Genomic DNA, 20,195 nt, shown 5'->3' on the forward strand with positions numbered 1-20,195 from the left:
CCTTCAAACCTTTTATTTTACTTTTAAAACAATTTTTACAAGAGGGTCTTCAAAACAAGGAAAAACATATTTGTATCTGTTTCCATCTTATACCCATAAATTATGAAAATATGCTTGGTTAATTAATACTAAGTAAAGTTAGATAAAAGTTGCTTCTAACACTAGAGGAACTGTATCAGCAATTTCTAAACCTGCACGACCAAGAAAAGCCAACAATATTGACGATCAGAGGATTGTAAGAGCATCCAAAAGTGACTCGAATAAAAATGCCGAAGATTTTAAGACTAAATATTCTCATTTGGAGTACCATAAGACGTAGGTTAAGACACTTTGCACGGGAGCACATAGACTGGTCTGAAAATAAAAATAGAAAACCGTATTGTTTTCTGATGAAAGAATATTTAATTAATTTTTATCAGATGGAATTTGATGGATGATGGAAGTCCAGTTAACAAAATGTTTGACCGTAAGAACACCAAGAAAACAATTAAGCATGGGGTGGAGGAATAATGGTGTTGAACTCATTTTCTGGATTTAGAATGGGACTCTTAGTAAAAATTAACAGGAATAACGGACTGAATGCTGCCGTAAGCTGAGTAAAATATGCTTTTGTAGTGAATTTACCAGCACAAGATCGAATCGAAGCATACAGCCAAAATCTATGTTAAATGATACATCTTAAAATGAGAAAAGCGCAATTGATTTTATGATTTATTTCTGAGTGCGATATCGTTCCTTAAAGGTAAGTATAAAAATTATTTTTAATTTCACGTACAAATTTAAATAACATAATCATCTATCATCTGAGAGTATGTATAAACTTTTGGCCCTTTGTCTAAGTAAAAAAAGTTAGACTTTTTGAAATATGCGGTTTGAGATAATTAACTTTCTAAAAATTGAGTTGTGGACACTTCAAATTTTATTTCTGCTCTGAAAAACTTGTAACCACCAAACAAATATTAAATAAAATATATTGAAATTGAACAACAGTATTAGTTGCTACCCAGAATGAACTTAAACAATTCAATAATCAACAACAATAAAAACATTCGTAGACGAAATTATACTATTCCCTCTAACCCAGACACATTTTATCTAAATTCCTTAAATAATTCCATCTAATTCATATTAATCAGGACATTAGAAGCAAAGAGCGACTCATTTGTAGAGACCCATTCGGCTGGCACGTTTCACCTCCATTATTCATGACGAAATAAAATTGAAGTCGGGGCGAATTAAAGTCGTGCGAAAGCAACTACACATTCGCATCTTAGACGTGTACGTATCCATCACGGCCGGAGCCTGCGGCTGTCTTGAATTATTTCATAAATGCAAAAGTATATTCGAGACGTCGAAAAAACTGTATTTATGGCGTCTAACCGAAAAGTATTTTATTACGACTCCTGTACGTCTTTCAATTCCCACAAGCTTTTTGCCTCTATTCCCGCCACGCAGTTATTTCTCGGCAATTTCCATATAAAGTTTGCCTTTACACCGGTCCACGTTTCACTTTCATCACGTGTCAAAATATTTTTTTTAAACACATTTAACCCTGTTTTTATTATGATAATGGATTAAACGAGACGAGACGGATTTGTATTTGGATAACAACACTGGCGTTCAGCTTCAAATGGTGGAACTTCGGTTGAATACAAGAGTATGAATGAAATAATAAAGTTTATTCATATTTAACTTTAATAATAAGTTTCAGACGCTTTAATTATAGCAAATAAGAAATATTTTAGTTAAATTGAAACTTTTAAAAAATCTTCCGTAATTAGTTTAGTAACAACTTAAAATGACAAGGAGTGTATGAAAAGTGTAAAGTAGAAATAAATTAATTTAGATCTAACAAATTAAATAAACATTTATTTAACACTAATTGCAGTTAATTATTGTTGTTGGAATACTAATTTAACATGACTGATTCAATAGTTTCATTGACCAAAATAGTATGCTACAAAAGTTAATTTTTTTCTTAATAATATGTAATGTAAGAAACAATTAATTAAAAATTACAAAATATATCTAATTTAATTAGAAATTTTCTTATCAAAATATAACGTAAATTTAAAAATACAATTTTTAAAAAAATAGTAGTTGAAATTTAATTTGCAAATTTTACTTATCAAACAAGATTATTTGAGTTATTTGAAGTTTTTCAGATTTTCAGAAATCGCTGTTTTTAGATGGCTGCTGTAACTTTTTTCTCAGACCTTCGATTTTATTCAAATTTTTAGAGAATTTAGTCTATTATGTAGCCAATAGGGCCTAACAATTTCAAATATGGTATCGAGCTTGGATCCGAGTTATAAAATTTCAAACATCTCTGAGAGATTTATAAGCACAGTTTTATCTCCCCAGCTATCGATATTTCAACTTCGATTAAACAAAAACAACTAGAGGTGTGATAAAACTTTTGCAACGTTCTACAACTATAATTTGCGCCTATTAAACGCCGGCCTGGAACTTCCCCCCGTCACAACGTGCACCCCACCGCCTGAATATAATCCCAGTGTTTCACGGTAAAACGTCCGTATTACCTAAATCACAATTTAATCCGTTACCAGTAATTGGAAATATTGGGGCAACTTCTGGAGGCAACGGTCGGACGCAGTTTACACTTTTCCCGAGCGTCGTACGGGCATAACGATAACCCGGAACGTTCACGTTCGCAGAAAAGGGTTTAAAGTTTAAGAGGGAACTGCCACACGTGCCCGGCGGCATGTGCAGAGAGGTTGAGTGGTAAGTCCGAGGGATTGTGTTCCTTGATGGCTTCTTAAAGTTCAGGAAAAAAGGCAGTTTGGCTTGACGATTATCGCCGTTCGATGGCTTTGAAATCTATTAGACGTTCTGCCCTATAAAATTTAATGTGACCCGATAATTTTCTTCGGATTACGGCTTCGTGTGGATTCATTTGCCGCGGCATTGAATTTTTAAAGCTAGCGTTACACAAGGAGGGTTTTAATTAGAGAAAACTGGATGACCATTAATTTTTGTGTGATGAGGGTGAAAATATTTAGCCGGTGTATATAATGTTTTAATATATGAGATAAACAGTTTTTAGTGGGTTAAAGTATTATTATCACACAATAGGATGTTGGGGGCTCTCCCTTTCAATTAAATGAAAACAGAACATTAATCAGACGATATGAATGGACGAGTATCCTAGCTTAATTTCTAGAGATCACAATATCATGCAGTCAAAATGAATTTAATTAATCACTTTTATTTATAAAATTACACAGCACAAGCTGTAGGAATTTTTTCTCGCCATTTTAATGCCCCTTCTGAATGATAATGTCAAAATTAAATCAACCAGATTTATAATTAAACTTATAAAATATTTAATCCAGTTTTCTTGAGGATAGTCTAATGAAAAATATTTTCCAGGACTTCAATATTTCAACATTAAATTATAAAAAAAATAATTAAAGCTGAAGTAAATTACTTTCGTCGTTCTTTAATTTTTTTAGTTATTAGACTTAAAAATACAATTAAGAAAATATTTTTTAACCATATATTCAACTTCAAAAATTGGAGAAAAATCACACACTTAATTTCTAACATTATCTATCATATTTATTATTTATTTATTTGTTTTATTTATTTATTTATTTATTTATTAACCTTTTCTTGAACAAGAAAATATTTAAATAAACGAAACGTTTCTAAAATAAATGAAAAAAGTATTATTAACATTGTAATTGAAAGTAATTTGCAAGTTTAAAAATATCATAAAAATTCGAATTGTGGCATATTTTCATAAACAAACTTTATCTTATTACAAATTAAAAAAAAAAATATTTGAGTCCATATTTATTGAGATATTAATAAATTTTTAAAATATTACAGCTGGCTTAAATTTTTTAAGTTAAGTAGTTTTAAAACTCTTCCTGTGAGCGACATACAAATTAAAAGTTTCATGAATTTAAGTTTTACAAGGAAAATTTTAAATCAAACTCCACGCAGTTTGTATCTAATAAAATATTGAACTCTAAATAATAAAAGTCCTTACCGGACAATGTGTCTGTTTCCATAACTATCAAAGAGTAGACATTGTGTATTTTAATAATTAAATAGAATGTTAATACATATTATAACATATCAAATTAAAGATATATGAACATTTTATTATAACTGACTATAAACCATTAAAGAAAACATTATTAAAATTAGAAATAAGGAAAATGTAAAGACTGATTGCAACCAATTTATTTCCTATATAATTCAGTATAAAGTTCTCCTTCTCGCAGAGAGAGCTTGAAAATTTTAAGAAGACCTGAAAACTAATTGAAAACCTCTAAAAACTTAAAGACGGTGTCTTTTTCGAGATTCAATCGAAAGTGTGTTGGAAGCACCGACAATGTCTATAATACTGTTTTGTTTAAATTAAAAACCAACTTTGGGAATCCGTGTTTACCAATTTTCTCATTTGAGATTTTTAGTAATTGAAAAATACTTTTTTGTCATTTTAATCTACTTTCAAGAACTTAAATTTAATCAGTTTGACAACAATATAAAAATATGTGTCTCCTTAATTTTGATTTAGTAAATATTTGTTTTATCTATAAAAACATAATTTTTATAATGTCTGATATGAAGGTTTTAACAAAATAAATAAATAATTTATAGAATTTATATTATTTTTCAACCAGACTTAATCCAACTTTTATTTATCTTTTGTTGTTTTTTGCTTCAATTCTTTAAAAGTCATTTTTTTATATTTGGAAATAAAAAATGTTCGCTAGGTGCTAAAACAGATGAATATGGTGGATGCGCAACAACTCAAACATTCTTTTGAGATTGACACACGTCTATGTTTATTGTTAATTGTAAAAAAATATGGCACCCATCTTGCGAAAAGCTCTTTTATATCCAAATGGGTTATTAAAATGTTTTCACAATATTCCAAAATTTTTCCATAATTTTTTAATTGAGAGCCTCACTGGGTCCACTTTCTGGAATATACCGCATACCATGCTCGTTCAATAGAAACTAGGATTAAGGAACGAAACTGTATCCTAGGATAATCAGAGAAGTCTGCTGTAGATGAACATGCACTGTTAGATGGAAATCATAAGATAATCTTCCAAGATTACCTCAACAACCGGATATCACTAGAGAATAATTAGGAAAGCACAACAACTTCAACAGAAAAGAAGAAGCATTGAAGCTAGATATAATATGGACACCAGTGCTCAAAAACACCAATATCGCTATGTAGATAAGAACGGCCAATGAGCAGGACGAAATATCTAGAACATCAGTTGTCTAAATCGTCATTTAGTTGGCAATCAGAAGTCAAAGTGACACGAACCAAATCAGACATCTGAAGATACTAACCACTCGTGTCAGCGAAACATCAGTAAATAATTTCAACAATCTATTACACAGAAATTTGAAAGTTTGACGGACCACATCTGGCTTAGACTAGACTATTTATCATACAGCCTGCGTTTTGATTCGTAAGTGCTATTTCTATAAACCGTATATTTACTTCTCTGCTATTAGCTACAGCAATAGCTACGGGTAACTGAACGTCACCTCTTCGAAATGAACAACAAAAAAATAAAATTTACGGATTACAGACCAATAGATCTTAATACGTAGACGTAACATTGAATTTCGATCAAGCAATTTCCACGGAACAAACGTGGGAATTCGTGGAGTTCACGGCACCCGAACGTGGCGAACGTGGCGAACGTGGTGAACGAGCGAACGCGACGTGTCAACATGTGCCGTTTATAGGGGCGCCACGGACGCATCGAATTCGAAAATCTTACCGATTGTAGCCCTTGATGTCCAATCTGATGTTCGGTCGATCGGTGAGCTCCCGCCTGACGCGGCTCCGTCGGATGTTCAGCTCCGTCGGATCGTAGTCGGCCGGCTCGAAATGGCGCAGCCAGGATTTCAGGTTTATGTCTGGAACGAAGAGAGAACACAATGTGAGAATATTGCCTTACGTAGCAGCGAGAGGATGGCGAGAGGATGGCGGTGGTCGCATTCGTCCGTCACAAAAGTGTGACGTTAAAGTCGGTGCGATGACGGTATTATCTGCCCGACTTGTGGAACGGTTGCCGGTTTATGAGGGACACTGGCATGGAGCAAATTGGGGTACGAAATTGGACGTGATGCAAGGTTTACGAATGGTGGAAGCGTTCGGGTCCGCAACTGTTCTAGTCAATTTGGCGAATACGAACTGCCAAATCTAAATCGCCCTAATGGTTGTATTAAACAGAACATTAAATTACTAACTTACCCAGAATCAGGTAGTTCTAAAAATCTATTTTGTTAACAAAATATTATATCGAGAAAATATGCCAAGTCTATATTCCTTCAAGCTTCTTGATTTGCTGTGATGTTCATTTAACATTTGTAAAATTTATATATTGAAATTAGTTATAAACGTGATTTATTGTAATAATAGATAGAAAACCGTTTTTAATGGCTTCGTGGGAGAATTTTTAGACCACCACTTTGTTTAGGTTGTCACAAATTTTTTCAGATTTTGATGGGTTTTCTTCAAACTATTCTTCCATATATTAATCGTAATATAGTCGAAAAATCGTACAATACTTATCTTAAACTACACGTTACTTGATTTTTAACATATGTGATATGTTTTCGAACCCTTTTCAAATGTCAGGATGTAGTCGCACAGTGGGTTCGAAGTTGATTGGATTTCTACATGTCTTTATGTAGTACTGAATTCAATACAAATTCAATCTTTTTGCCAAATATTTAAGTTAACCTTAAAACATTCAGTTTCATATTTTTACTTGTTTTCATTTTTTTTTCTTATATTTATTTGTTAATATAGTTAAGATTATATTGAATATAGCGTTTGGTTGCTTTACTTATGAACCCTTCCCAATATAAAATGTTGTATAAAAACTATGTAAATAAAGATATTTGTATATAATTTGAGGTACGAAATGTTTATTAATTATGAAATTAATTTAAATTAAAAATAATTGTTCTTTTAATATGTCTGTGTTTAGTATGTCATTTATAAAATAATTTAAATAAAATTTAGTTCGGAGTTTATTATTAGGTTTATAGTAAAAATCATTTTTTAAATTCATAAACGTCATTTTCAAAATAAAGTAATTTTTTTATATTTTAGAAATAGGTGTTTATAATTATAATTCTTACAAATTAAATATACAGTTTAACCTTGAAATTTATTCTTTATATAGTTAGACAGTTGAATAATTAATTACTAAATGATTATTATTATATTATTTACTATATTGTCCTTTTTATGAATAGTATAATTCATGCAACATTTTGTTTATTCACAATGACAATCTTGACAAATCGTTTTTTGAATATTAATTAATATTTAAATTATCTTTCAACGCACATACATTTACCTGTTGTTATCCAACTTTTCTACTAGCTAAATTTAACTTAACACGCATTTATTGATATATTAACTTATTACAATAAAATCTAAATCAATTCAGCCGGTAATAGTATTTGTTCTTTCCGATCCATTTGCTCCAACTATTAATATCAAGCAATAAATATAACTACAACATTCACTTGATCTGAATATCCCCGAAGATTTTCACTGTTCAATATTAATAACAACCTAATTTAATAAAGTGCTTTTCCACATAAATGGGTACGTCGATGTATTCAGAAAAGGGTGTCACTATTTACAATACAAACCCCAACCCCCGTTATTTGTATTCGGTGCGGGTTCGTGTGGCAAATTATCAAGTGCAGGGGTAGCTTTTTCTATTTGAAGTTCGGCTGTGTATGCAGCCCGACTTGAAGAAGAGGAGCAAGGGGGGCGAAACCCACGAGCATGCTTAAGGTAATTTGGTTTTTATATTTTTTCGCGTGGCACGACAAAATCATCGCTTCCTTCCGGCATCGGGGTCGAACGGTCGGAGGGCAGGGGCCGACCATAGAAAGCGAAAGAGCAAGTCAACATCGGACAATCAATAACTGTTGACAGAGGACGGGGCCGTCTTCTTTAAGCGTCGCGACGACCTCTTTAAGGGCATTATAAAATCGCACGTATAAATCAAGTGGGGCCCCACACTAGTTTATCATGAATAATACACGGGATCACACCATTTCCTTTACACAAAGGGAGAAAAACTGCGGCCCCGGATAAATTTTATTTCGCCTGATTTTATTCACGACTCTGAATATTTCATACTTTAGACGATGTATGAACTAGGATCGCGTCGAACTATCGCGGGATAAATTGCGAGCAGTCGCACGAATGAAACTGGGATAATGTACATACAGTCTACGACCGAAATTTATCTCTAAATAAAATGTTCCTTTCCTACAAAGATATTGTTACACATTTTCTAGGACAACGTTCCACGCGTTTCTGCAGAGATTTAAAAACCCCACAATTCATCTTCTTTCTTTTAGAAACAAAGGAAGCATAACTGATAATTTATTTTATTTATCTGTATAGGTCAACTCTTATTCTGGTGTCAACGATATCTCAGCTGTTCTTGAGTAATATTTTGGTGAGAAATGTAAAAGTAGCTATTAAATTTTGTCTATGAAGTCTACATCTTGAGACAGGTTATATTTAACATGTTCTTAAAGATTAAAACGTTAAGAAATCATTAAATTTTGATATGTTCATTTTTCTATTATTCCTATTAACACATTTGATATTTACAAGATAAAAAAGCAGTCGTTTTGATGGTTTCGTCAGTACAATTAATGGTACATTCGGTACAGACGAAGTACACTATGATTCAGAGTAGGGTTTCATAATTAGGTAGTCTCTTAGATTAGTTTGCAATGTTGTTGAGGGTTATGGTTAAACAGAGTTTTTATTATATTTTATTAAATTCCAAATTAAGAACAGCTAAACAGTAAGTAATTAATATTCGAGTTAAATTCTAAGTAATATAAGTGTTAGAAAGGCTGATCATAGGTAAAGGTTTGTGATACTGAAATTAGTATATGTTAAGTAGAAATCGTTGATTGAAGTAAAAAACTCCAGTTTTCTTATTCTAAAATATCAATTTTAGTAATTAAAATTACATTCCATACCCGTTATAATAAAATAAAAAAAGTTTGGATGATTTACCCAGTTTCGTAGGATTACAGATGATATAGTTTTAGTTCAGTATTTTAATACTAATATGTTAAAAGTGTAAACGAAATTGTAATATTGACCTAAAGTAAATGAAGTCTATCTTGCTAACTGATTTTCTATTTTGAACACAAAAGATATCTTTATTTCTTTATTTAAGCCTTTTATCATAACTTTCGTTTAGTAGCTTTAATATGAAAAATACTATTTTGCATATTAAATATCTCAAAATGTATCAGAATTATTTTTTCGACCTTATAATGTTGTCTATATTTTGAAGAGGTATATTCTGTCCCTAAATATACTACAAAAAGTTCGAAATCTCCCAAATGTTAAATATTTCAGAAATAGTCAACGATATCAAATTAAAAAATATGGTAATGAATATTTGAATGAATATGAATGCATTTATACGAGTATAATCTTATATATTTAAATTATTCAACCAAATACAATATCTCTCAAATTAGACTATTTATTATATATAACCTTAGCTGAATAATTTAATTTTGAAAAATTTAGGACTTCAGCCATGTGTCGTCATTTTTAATTGCGAAATAATTTTTTGTGCCACCCAGTAGATGTCAACTTTCAAAATGAAATACATACATCACATATATCATACTTTAATAAGATAATTAGATTTTGAAATGAAGCTGTATGAGCGACATTATCACTCATAATTTGTGGCTTTAGTCTGGTTAATTTATGATAATAAAACATGTAAAATTGGTTACACTCATTACCCTAAAAACCACAATATTTTGTAATATAATCAGATAATATTTAATTAATATACACACAATAAAAACTTTAAAAGCTCCTGAAAAGATTCAATTTTGCAGCAAAATAACGGAAACTTTTAAAGTGCCTATTGGGACTCGCATTTAACCTAAATTGAAATATATTTTTTTATTCTGCCGTTGAAATATTATAAAATCCCTTCAGGAATTATAAATTTTATGGTAGACGGACTTTACACTTATAATGAAGTAAATTTGTCTTGACGTTTCTGAGAAAATCGAACGATTTATTTAGGAATTGAATTATTTTCCGCCTCAAAAGATGCATCTCCCGTTTTTTCCCTTAACACAGGACAGTAGAAACGAGTAACTTTTTGTTCTTTTAATTTTTTACAGCCCTAATATAATTTCTCCTGTTTTAAAAAGGGGGGAATATTTATGAAACAGTTGAAATCATTATTAAAGCAACTGTAAAAATTCTTTGGGATAATAAACATTTTAAGCATTTCGAGTAATTTCAAAACAACGTTTATGTACATTTAATTTTCTGCAAATTAGCATACTTGTGTTTACTGAATGTTTGTATATTTTTACCATAATAATAAAATGTAATATTCATTCCTTTAGTCAAATGTATCCTTTTTTAATTATAAAATACTACACAATGAGAAATGAATTTTTAAAAATATTACCTGAATTATTGAAACGTAATCTAACAAATGGGAATACTTAGTTTGAAATAAACTCATCACATCCACGTTAAAATCAATACGGGGTGCATTATTTGAAAATTATTTTGTTGTGTTTTTGAATGTCCACCGTTCTCGTTCGGTGGATTGTTTTTAACCAACAATTGTGACAATGGTTTTCAATTATAATTTACTCGTCGATGTGTTTGTAATTGCTATAAGCACAATAGTATTTTCAAACTTTTACAAAGCAAAATTGTTACCACAAAATTTTCTTCGATTAGTTTTAATTTTTTACACTTTATTGTATTACTGTAAATAAATAAACGAGAAAACTATTAAACCATAAGATTGAAAGCAAAAAGATTTAGTGCTAAACTTTCTATTCGACAAGGTACAATTTAGTTGGTGACAAATGTTTGAAGTTTACTATTTTATTTCCCTCTTGACACTAACATTTTATTCTTTAATAAAAACGCATCGTGTTACCTAAACTAAATTGAACTTTAATGACATAAGTCTGTGTTTGTACATGTTTCTTGTTCCCACTATTTAATATTTTAGGTAATAGTTTTTTGACACGAATACGTGGATAAATTATTTTCCAATTAAATTTATTATACTGATACTAGATGTTACAATATTGTACACAGTAATTTTAGATTTTCCACTGACGCTAAATGAGTTACACTATCAATATAATTTATTTAGTCCATCTGATTAATAAATATTAATATGTAAAATTGGAAACGCATTAGCCAATAAATCACAACATTATATTCAATTTATTAATTAATCAAATATTAAAATTTTATTGTAAAATGTTCCCGAAAAACAAAACAACTACCTCCGAGACCTTCAAAGCTCTAGAGCCTGAAAAGTTTCATTCAAATTAAGTTTGATTTGTTTGAAAATGATAAATTGATATTTTATTAAGGCCCATTCGATGGTAATAAAATATCTTGAAATTTTTCAGCAAATCGAACGATTTAATAAGTATTGAATAATTTTCTGCTTCGCAGGATACATTTTAGTCGAATTTCTTAAACTAACTTGTCGACGCTGACAGCAAAAAACGGGAAACTTTTTCTTCGTTCAATTTTAGTTCCCCGTGCCATAATTACAATCTACCTTTCCAAAAAGAAGGGAAAAATTAAGTCGCCATAAAAATGTTTCGGACGCCGTTATACATATTTCAGACATTTCAGGTTGTAAATGGCTGGGTAAATTTAATTTACTGTAAATTAAATTAATTGTTTATATTAGATGTTTGTTTTTGTGAGGGACGTGCATTATAAAATTTTAATTTAAACAGTGAAATTAGAACTGTATGAATAATTAAGTACAGTAAATCGCTTAAGTGTCTGAAAATCCAATATTTACAAAAGTTATTTTGAATTTCATAGAAACTGACTTCAACCGAACGGAGTATATTTTATTTCGAGAAGTAAACTCAGTGAAGTATAATAATATCCAATACGAGTTCAAATTTAGGTAAAATTGAAAAAAAATTCAAATCAAATTGGGATGATATTAATGGCAAACACAACCATGGAATATGTGAGATAATTATCCTTGTCAAAATTCAGTATGCAGCATTGGGAATTATTTCATCATATTTTTGCAATTTTATTCAATCGGGGTGTGAATTGTTTTTAACCGAAAAGTCAATGTTTTTTCAATTTACATAACTGCACCTCCACAACGGATTGCAATGATGAAATTTAAAGCCACTTATTATACAAATATAAATTTGCATCTTTCCATTAATATTATTGTTTGCTGTATGATATGTTTTCCTTCACTTCCGGATCCAGTGAAGTATTAATCGCACCACACACAATGCGAGTTCTTTGTGTTCGTTCTGAGAACTTGTAATAAATGACTGCTTAATTGCAAACTTTTCCCACATCGACATCCTTATATTTCCTCGTCCGACAGAAATATCACACGCACACACCACACGAAATTAATGAGAGAAAAGAAAAATGATCGCATCGGGTGAGGTAACGAGATAAATCCGGCGAGATATCTCCGTTTAAATCGCAGCAAAGTTTAATATCCTCCAGGCCTGTCATTATCAATCCGTAAACAGAAATCGGTTTTTGCAGTTGCAAGACCCCATAAGCTAATTACTCGCGAGGCAGACACGTGCCGTTGACACTTTGATGTGGAACGGGAGGGCGGACGCCTCCTCTATAGTCGCCGACGCCACAACGCAACGAGGAGGACGAACTCTACACGATCTAGTTTGTGTTTCGGAATTTAAGCGACGTTAAACTGTGGATGTACAAAGATGTTGGTTCGGGGGACTGTTTTATTGTTTACCCTGTCTCTATTAGACAAAAAGTGATAATTGATATCGATATTTGACGGTTACATTATTACTTTGACAAATTGTTAGAACATTTGGTTTTTATCGTACATTTTATTAATTTAAAGTAAATATTCAAAGGAGACATAGTGTAGTACAAGGTGTCTCTAAAATTCATGTAAAAATATTGCAGAGGCATCATGTGTAGTTACTGTTATATAAAATATTAGGGATAGTTAATCTCCCCTTCACTTTGACCAACTAATTATTAATTAAAATTTTCACAGATGCGAAAACCTGAAGCTTACTTAAAATTTTAAATACTCATAATTTATTATTCTTTTGTACCTTTACTTAATAAATAAATAAATATAATATATCGGAGAGGACCGGATGGATCAAGATACCTCGAATAAAAACGGACTAAACTAAATGTTACCATAAAGATGGAAAAAAATAGTGGTCTTGGCTTCACTGTAACTATTTACGAAATTTATATAAAAAAGAAGAATAAGAATAATTTGTTTAGAAAGATTTGGAATGTGAGTTACCATTAGCATGAAGGCTCAAATTGTTTTGTTATAATATTTCCCCTGCATTTTTATATTAATTTTTATTAAAAAATAATATAAAATAAAATATGAACAGCACAATTTAAAACTGAAAACATATTTTTTCTTCTATACAGTGTGGCACGTTTAAGATAAAAACATCTCTGTAACTTTTTTAATTCTATTTTAAATAGCTTGATCTTAATCATGATTAAATATTTTTCATTAAGAAATAAAAAACAAAATTATAACAGCACAATTTAAAAATAGAATTTTGTTTTTTTGTTCTATACAGTGTGGCACATTTAAGATGAAAACATCTCTACAACTTCTATCATAAAACTCTTTAGAGATGGCCATCAGCGTAAGTTAGAATAAGTATTATAATTTAAAGGTTGAGACTTTCGTGACCATTGTTTCCATGTCTATAGTTGTTCGGGTTTATTGGTCGATGTTTGTCAAAGTGACAAGACTGAAGATGCTAGCCACTCGTGTTAGCGAAACGTCAGCAAATAATTCCAACAAACGTCGACTAATAAACCCGAACAACTATAGATATGGAAGTATTATAATTGTTTGTTTCATATTAACAATTATTTGTTAATGAAGTATTTTGTATATATTTGGATTCTGTGTTTCTCTCGACTACTCCCCAACTCCCAATAAATCACAGGAGTGACAATAACAAAATTACTTTAGAGGTTTTTCTATTATATAAAATGATAAGTTGACAATTTTCTTGACAAGTGTTGGAGAACAGCTTAAAAATTGTAGGCGACCTTCGCCATACCAATAACAGTATCGATCTGCATCTCCGCGAACGAAACCGCAACCTTACAAGAAAAAACCAATTCATTTGTCGTGAAGCCGGGACGGTTACACCACTGATTGGGCGACTGTAAACGCATATAAATAAATCAGATTACGTAGCGGATTTCGAAGTGTGCAAAACTGATTGCAACTTGTCCCTATAAAATATGCAACGGGGGAAACGAACTGTGGGTCTGAAGGGAGGACGGTGACGGCAGTGGCGTCGTCGGTGTACGAAGGTCGTTTCAGATAATGGACGGCGGCTGATGTTTACTAAGATCCTTTGAGAAAGGTGCACGTCTTAAGGCACATCCATTACGTTCTAGCTGTTGGAAAATTTATCAATCAATCCGCATAAATGTGTTCATACCTGCAGGTTAGATATGTAAGTGGAGAAATTTTTTGGGTTGCATAAATATGTAATGTGAACATTATACCCTTCGTGAATAATTTACATGAAGGGATTACAGGATTTCCCTGAAATGGGCAGGTGTCATTTTGAATTATAAGAGAAAGGTAATTAATTCAAGAAAGTGTTAATTCTGTCATGTTGCAGACCAAGTCTTCTGACATTCACATATAATATGTTCATCGTCATGAATGCTAGCTCAGACATCTTTCAATCTCGGTATCATCAACATACAATAAACTCCCCTTCGCAAATCCTGATGGTAAGAACATCATTGTCATAAGTAACTTTAGATGGTCTATTGATATTCCAATTATTCTAGACTTGTAACCACAAACAAATAGTACATCTGGATAAACATATGCCTATTTCTTTGAACAAAAAATTTCCTCGAATGTACTAAATGAATATCTTCCAGTCATATAATATAGTAGAATAACACACCTAGCTCAGTTCCTTTGGGAGATAACTTCCCTGTTTTTAAATAAATTTTGTTTTACATTTTTATATCCTAAAATTCATTTTTACCAGATTAGTAATAATAAACAATATAATTACTAGTAGTACCTAAATATGTTCTCCTGGAAAATTTATCTTCCATTATACTAAATGATCCTCTCCCAAATTGTTAACTTTATTTCTGTCAGTCTCTATCACATGACACAATTCACACACCTGGTTCAATATCATGAATGTCAGCTCAAAACTCTTTCAATCTCACACAAGCAGTTTCCCTTTTCAAGACTCCTTAGGGAACACTTCCATTGTGTCAATTCAAATATAGTCTATTGATACCCTAATCTTTATATCTTCCAAATTTGTAACAATAAAATAAATAATAAATATACTAAATTTAAATATAATTTTGCGAAGATGGATGTGTGTACCAGTTTGGTGGGTCAATTCTAATTAACGAAATAATTACAAGTATGCTTCATTAATCCCCCCATAAAGACTTTGCAATAGAAGAACAGATAAAAGAGCAAACCCATTATATGAATTTTGTAGGGAGGAGACTGTCCGTAATGCGACTAAACCAAGTCTTTTGTTTTTGCCATGTCGACTCGGCGTACGGCCTTTAAGTTATTTCACAACACCAACTGCGAAACTTCACTAAAAACAGTCGATTGTCTTAATGATTAAATTACCTTTGTATGACGGAAAGCATTAATAATGAAATTGTCAACAGACAATTGAATTTAAGACACGTGTTACAAGGAGCCCACTACGTAAGTTCGCTTTGGGGAATTCTCATTACTAAGCTACAATACGAACATAAAAGCTCAATCAATTTTACATATTGAACATCGGTCGACAATGTTACGATAAATATTAATAGAATAAGTTTAATTATTAATTTCATTGAAACCTGTTGGTCATCACCAAAGATTTTTAAATAATTTAATATCTATGATCAGTTTCTATCAAAGTCACGGGATTAATTCGAGTCAAGGATAATGTTTTAGTTGCCTTGTAATATGCCAAAAGTAAGGAAAGAATTAATATATATACTTTGATCAGTCATTATCCGCTTTTCCGGATGCGTTGTTTCAAAGACAACACGGTCGAATGCAATTTATATTAATAATTATTTACCTAATAAACCATATACCGAGTCGACCTTCGTGCGAAGGTTGTGTAAAAAATTGAATTGATTGAATTGATCAAAACACCTACTTTATAAATCTTCATTACTTGGGTCAAGGTGGAGTTCTGTGTGCAGAAATGATAAAGTCCGCATCCATTGCGAAGATTAAATATTAATTGATAAATATTTATAAACATTTAGTGACGTCACATGTATGGAAACGTGTTATGGCAAATGTGTTCAATTTCTACGTTCTATTACGGGGCTTTTACATATTACATTAGGATAATCTCGAACCTAACTTACAAATCCATTCATCGGAGCATGCTACGCCTTGATCACAACGTTCCAGGACATATAAGGGATGAGATTTAGATTAGGCGATACATAATTAATTTCATTGAAATTATGGGAAACGAATTTAATATTATTTATTTATTTATTTATTTAAAACGTTATAATGAAACATACGTATAATTGATTCTATAACGGTTGCGTAATATTGTATGCGGTTTCAGGAGAATAATGTTATATTAATTTACCTCCTACAGTTGACAAAATAAAACCGTTAGAACTTTCATTTTTTACTATTCTCGCAACCGATGTGTTTGTGTATATATTTTAACATACATAAACATTCAGCATGAGAACTAGAAGATTTATTTGGTGTGCTACACGTATGTATAAGTATATACATAGTTAAACTTAGTCAATATATTGAGTAATTATTACAGGGCAATCAATTAAATGCATTGATGCTATTACAAGTTTAAACTAAAATAACTAATACAAGCTAACTTGTTCAACTATGTTGTACAACTTTCAATTAAACTACATAGATTAATAGAAGTTCGATTCGCTTATAGAGGCGGATAATTATAAGTAATTATTTCCTCCATAAACCAACCTAACCTAACCAGGCAAATTTCAAATATTATTCAACAAGAGTCCCTTTTACGCTGATGAAAATCGAAACTTCGCTAATAAATGATTGAAATTTAGTACGTAATCAAGTAGTTTTAAGGCACTTTTTTCGTCTTATTTATGACAGTTGCATGTGCTTTCAGCTTTAAACTGAACTCACTAATTACTACGGATTATTGCAACAGCTTTAAATGCAGATACTCCATTCCACTTCATTTTTATTATCGAATATAAACGTCACTGTTTTCGCGTTTCTTCAGTAAATTGCACTGAATTAAAACAATCACATACATGTAATTTATTCAAATTGTTTTCCATTTATAAACTATTTTAATTACCAGATTCATATGCATATTGTGGAATATAATTACAAGGGGTGTCTAAAAAGGACTTTGGATGCTTCGTCAGATATTGCAAGTCAACATTTGTTTAACAGGCTTAGAATATCAACATCAAAAAATTTAGTGTGTACATACTCGTTAACACAAAAATTGATTAGAATTAGGAGTTGTTAATCGAGGCATGTTGCGCTGCAGCTTTTTTGAAATTTTTTGTGTAAAAATTCGTTCTGTGTTCATTTCTCTTTTCATATATATAAAGGATTCTTTAATTCAATACAAATGCAAATAATACGAATAATACGAATAATAATTTTCGTCTTCTAAGTACTGTTGTTACTTTTGGGCCGAAATTAGTCAGAAATTCCCATGTAATTTTTATGCCATTTTGGCGAAGTGCGAGGTGCGCCTTTTCTCACCTGGTAATTTGAATGCCCAGGAAATTGTAGAACCCCATTTGGTGCCTTACATTAGGACCCTTTAAAATCTTGTTTTATAACAGGATAATACCCTACGGCACCAACTCAGGTGACAAGTTCTCAGTACTTCTGATCGTTGTATCGTACATCATAGGTAGAAAACTTCATCATTCCTTCCTTCACAAACTCTGACGGAATTTCTATGTCAAATACAGATTACATTGAATGCCTCAGGACCTCATTAAATTAATGCCAAGGCGTAGAGATCCATATTTATATAATTGTAAAATAAATCAATTATATGTTGTATTTTCTAGGGCACTGAATCTAATCCCACCACGAATCTGTTCTTAAAATATATGGGCTGTATCCCATCCATGTGTAAATATTTTCCCATTCCAATAGAAAATATTCTGTCTTGACACTGCGTTTCGCTGCAATGTTTGCATTATTAAAAAACATATCGGCTAAAATGGAAAAGCACATTGTGTGCGGAGCGACTCCGTAAATGTTTGCAAATCTGGGATTGATTCAAAAAGGAAAAAAGTCGGGTGCCACTCAGACGGCAACGAATCTCGCATCGAGTGGGTTTTGTTTGGTAACGAACGAACCCAAATATCGAACTGTTGATTTCTGACGCACCGTTGTCTGTCTCGGTGCGAAAGACCCCGCTCAAGACTGGAGCGGCAGAAGTGCGATTATCGTAGCCATGGAAACTGGTGGCAGTCAAGAGGGGTAGCAATATTTCGGGAATTTTACGAACACACACATACACACAGTCGCGTTGCCTTCCAATCGGTAAAGGCAGCCAATTCATTACACATTACTCACTTACTAGACTAATTGGTTTTGATTTTAATACGACACACTTTGAACGAATTAATTTTCACGCGTGTCCCATAAAGTTCGTGAAACTTTCGAATTTATCGTGGCATGCGTACGCGCGTAATCAAGTTCCGCCCGACTTTTATACAATACGTTTCCTGGTTTTAGGAAACGGGGTGCATGAATTTATTTACGGGCTGTTATAAGTCTTAGTATTAATTTACATCAACGGGAAAACGTACCGGCAACTAAAAGTTGTTGTGTGTTGAATTTTATATGAATTCTTTATGATTCTATTGTAGGTTTCTGACAGTCGTTGTAATTTATACGTTGATAGCTAGCTGCAAGAAAATATAATGTATACAGAATTATAAATATACTATACGGCAATTTAAAAATATATGCTTTAATCAGAGAACACAAGCAAAATTATACTACAGTTTACATAAATATTGTACAATTTCATGTAATTGACTATAATAGAAATAAGTACAGCTATAGTTTTATGGAACCATAAATTCAAGAGCAGTTATTCCGAAAACAATTGTAAATACACATACAGTAACAGTTCTGTTTCATAACTATAATTTACTCGTAAATCAACAGAAAAATAATTTAATAAAAATTCTATGCATTTAAATTAAATTCATTAATATATTCTACATATGTATCTCAAATTCTAAAGAGGTTATTTTTTATATAAATTCAAAATTAAATATCATGATCATGCGAAATGAACTTAATGCAGTATTGCACAAAATAACAAGAAGAAAAACACTTCATTAGAAAATGATTAAATAAAATTTTTAACTACATTATTCTCACGGTTTATCCAAAATTTGTAAGAGTGCTCCTATTCTTTCTATTTTGCCAATTTAAGCTTATTTAATATATTTGATTATTTACGATAAAATTAAATATTTTCTTTATCTTTATCAAATTTAGAACTTTTTATTGAAATATCTATAGTTAATTTTTATTTATAAATATAGCAGAAATCCCGATTAGTTTTTTCTTACAGTAGATAGAGTAGACAAAAATATGAAACATAAACAGACTATAAAGTTGAACCAACAACAACAAAACAAATATAAATTTAATAATTTTTAATATTATTTATACTATACTACTAGAAATTTTTGATATATCACTAATAACCTGGTCTATTTGGCCAGTCAGTAGTTGAATTAAAATAAAAACTTCCAAAAAAAGATTAAACCTTCTAAAAGTTAGAAATTTAACTACATCTCGGATTCACATATCACTTACCAATAATCTTATCTATTTGACTACTCAGTAGTTAAATTAAACTATAAACTTAAAAAGTGGTGTACAATATTTTCTTCTTTTTTTTGGGCCACTTTTGACATATATTTTTTTTAAAACATTATTCGATTATTTATTTCTGAGATATAGCTAACAACCTGATCTATTTGACTACACAGTAATTAAATTAAAATATACCCTTCAAAATTGTTGTTAAACTTCTTAACAGTCACC

At 31.1% G+C, this 20,195-nt stretch overlaps 1 protein-coding gene across 2 annotated transcripts in view; it reads right to left on the bottom strand.

Moving 5' to 3' along the window:
* The window catches only part of LOC109594866 (disintegrin and metalloproteinase domain-containing protein 10-like), a 104,668-nt gene that overhangs the window by 76,429 nt on the left and 8,044 nt on the right, over positions 1 to 20,195 (bottom strand). For both annotated transcript variants that reach the window (XM_049964219.1, XM_020010113.2), the window contains exon 2: positions 5,787 to 5,925. In XM_049964219.1, the coding sequence (XP_049820176.1) occupies positions 5,787 to 5,925 (139 nt within the window). The remainder of the gene's footprint in view (positions 1 to 5,786; positions 5,926 to 20,195) is intronic.

The sequence above is a fragment of the Aethina tumida genome, chromosome 3, assembly GCF_024364675.1.
Source record: "Aethina tumida isolate Nest 87 chromosome 3, icAetTumi1.1, whole genome shotgun sequence".
NCBI classification, from domain to species: domain Eukaryota; kingdom Metazoa; phylum Arthropoda; class Insecta; order Coleoptera; family Nitidulidae; genus Aethina; species Aethina tumida.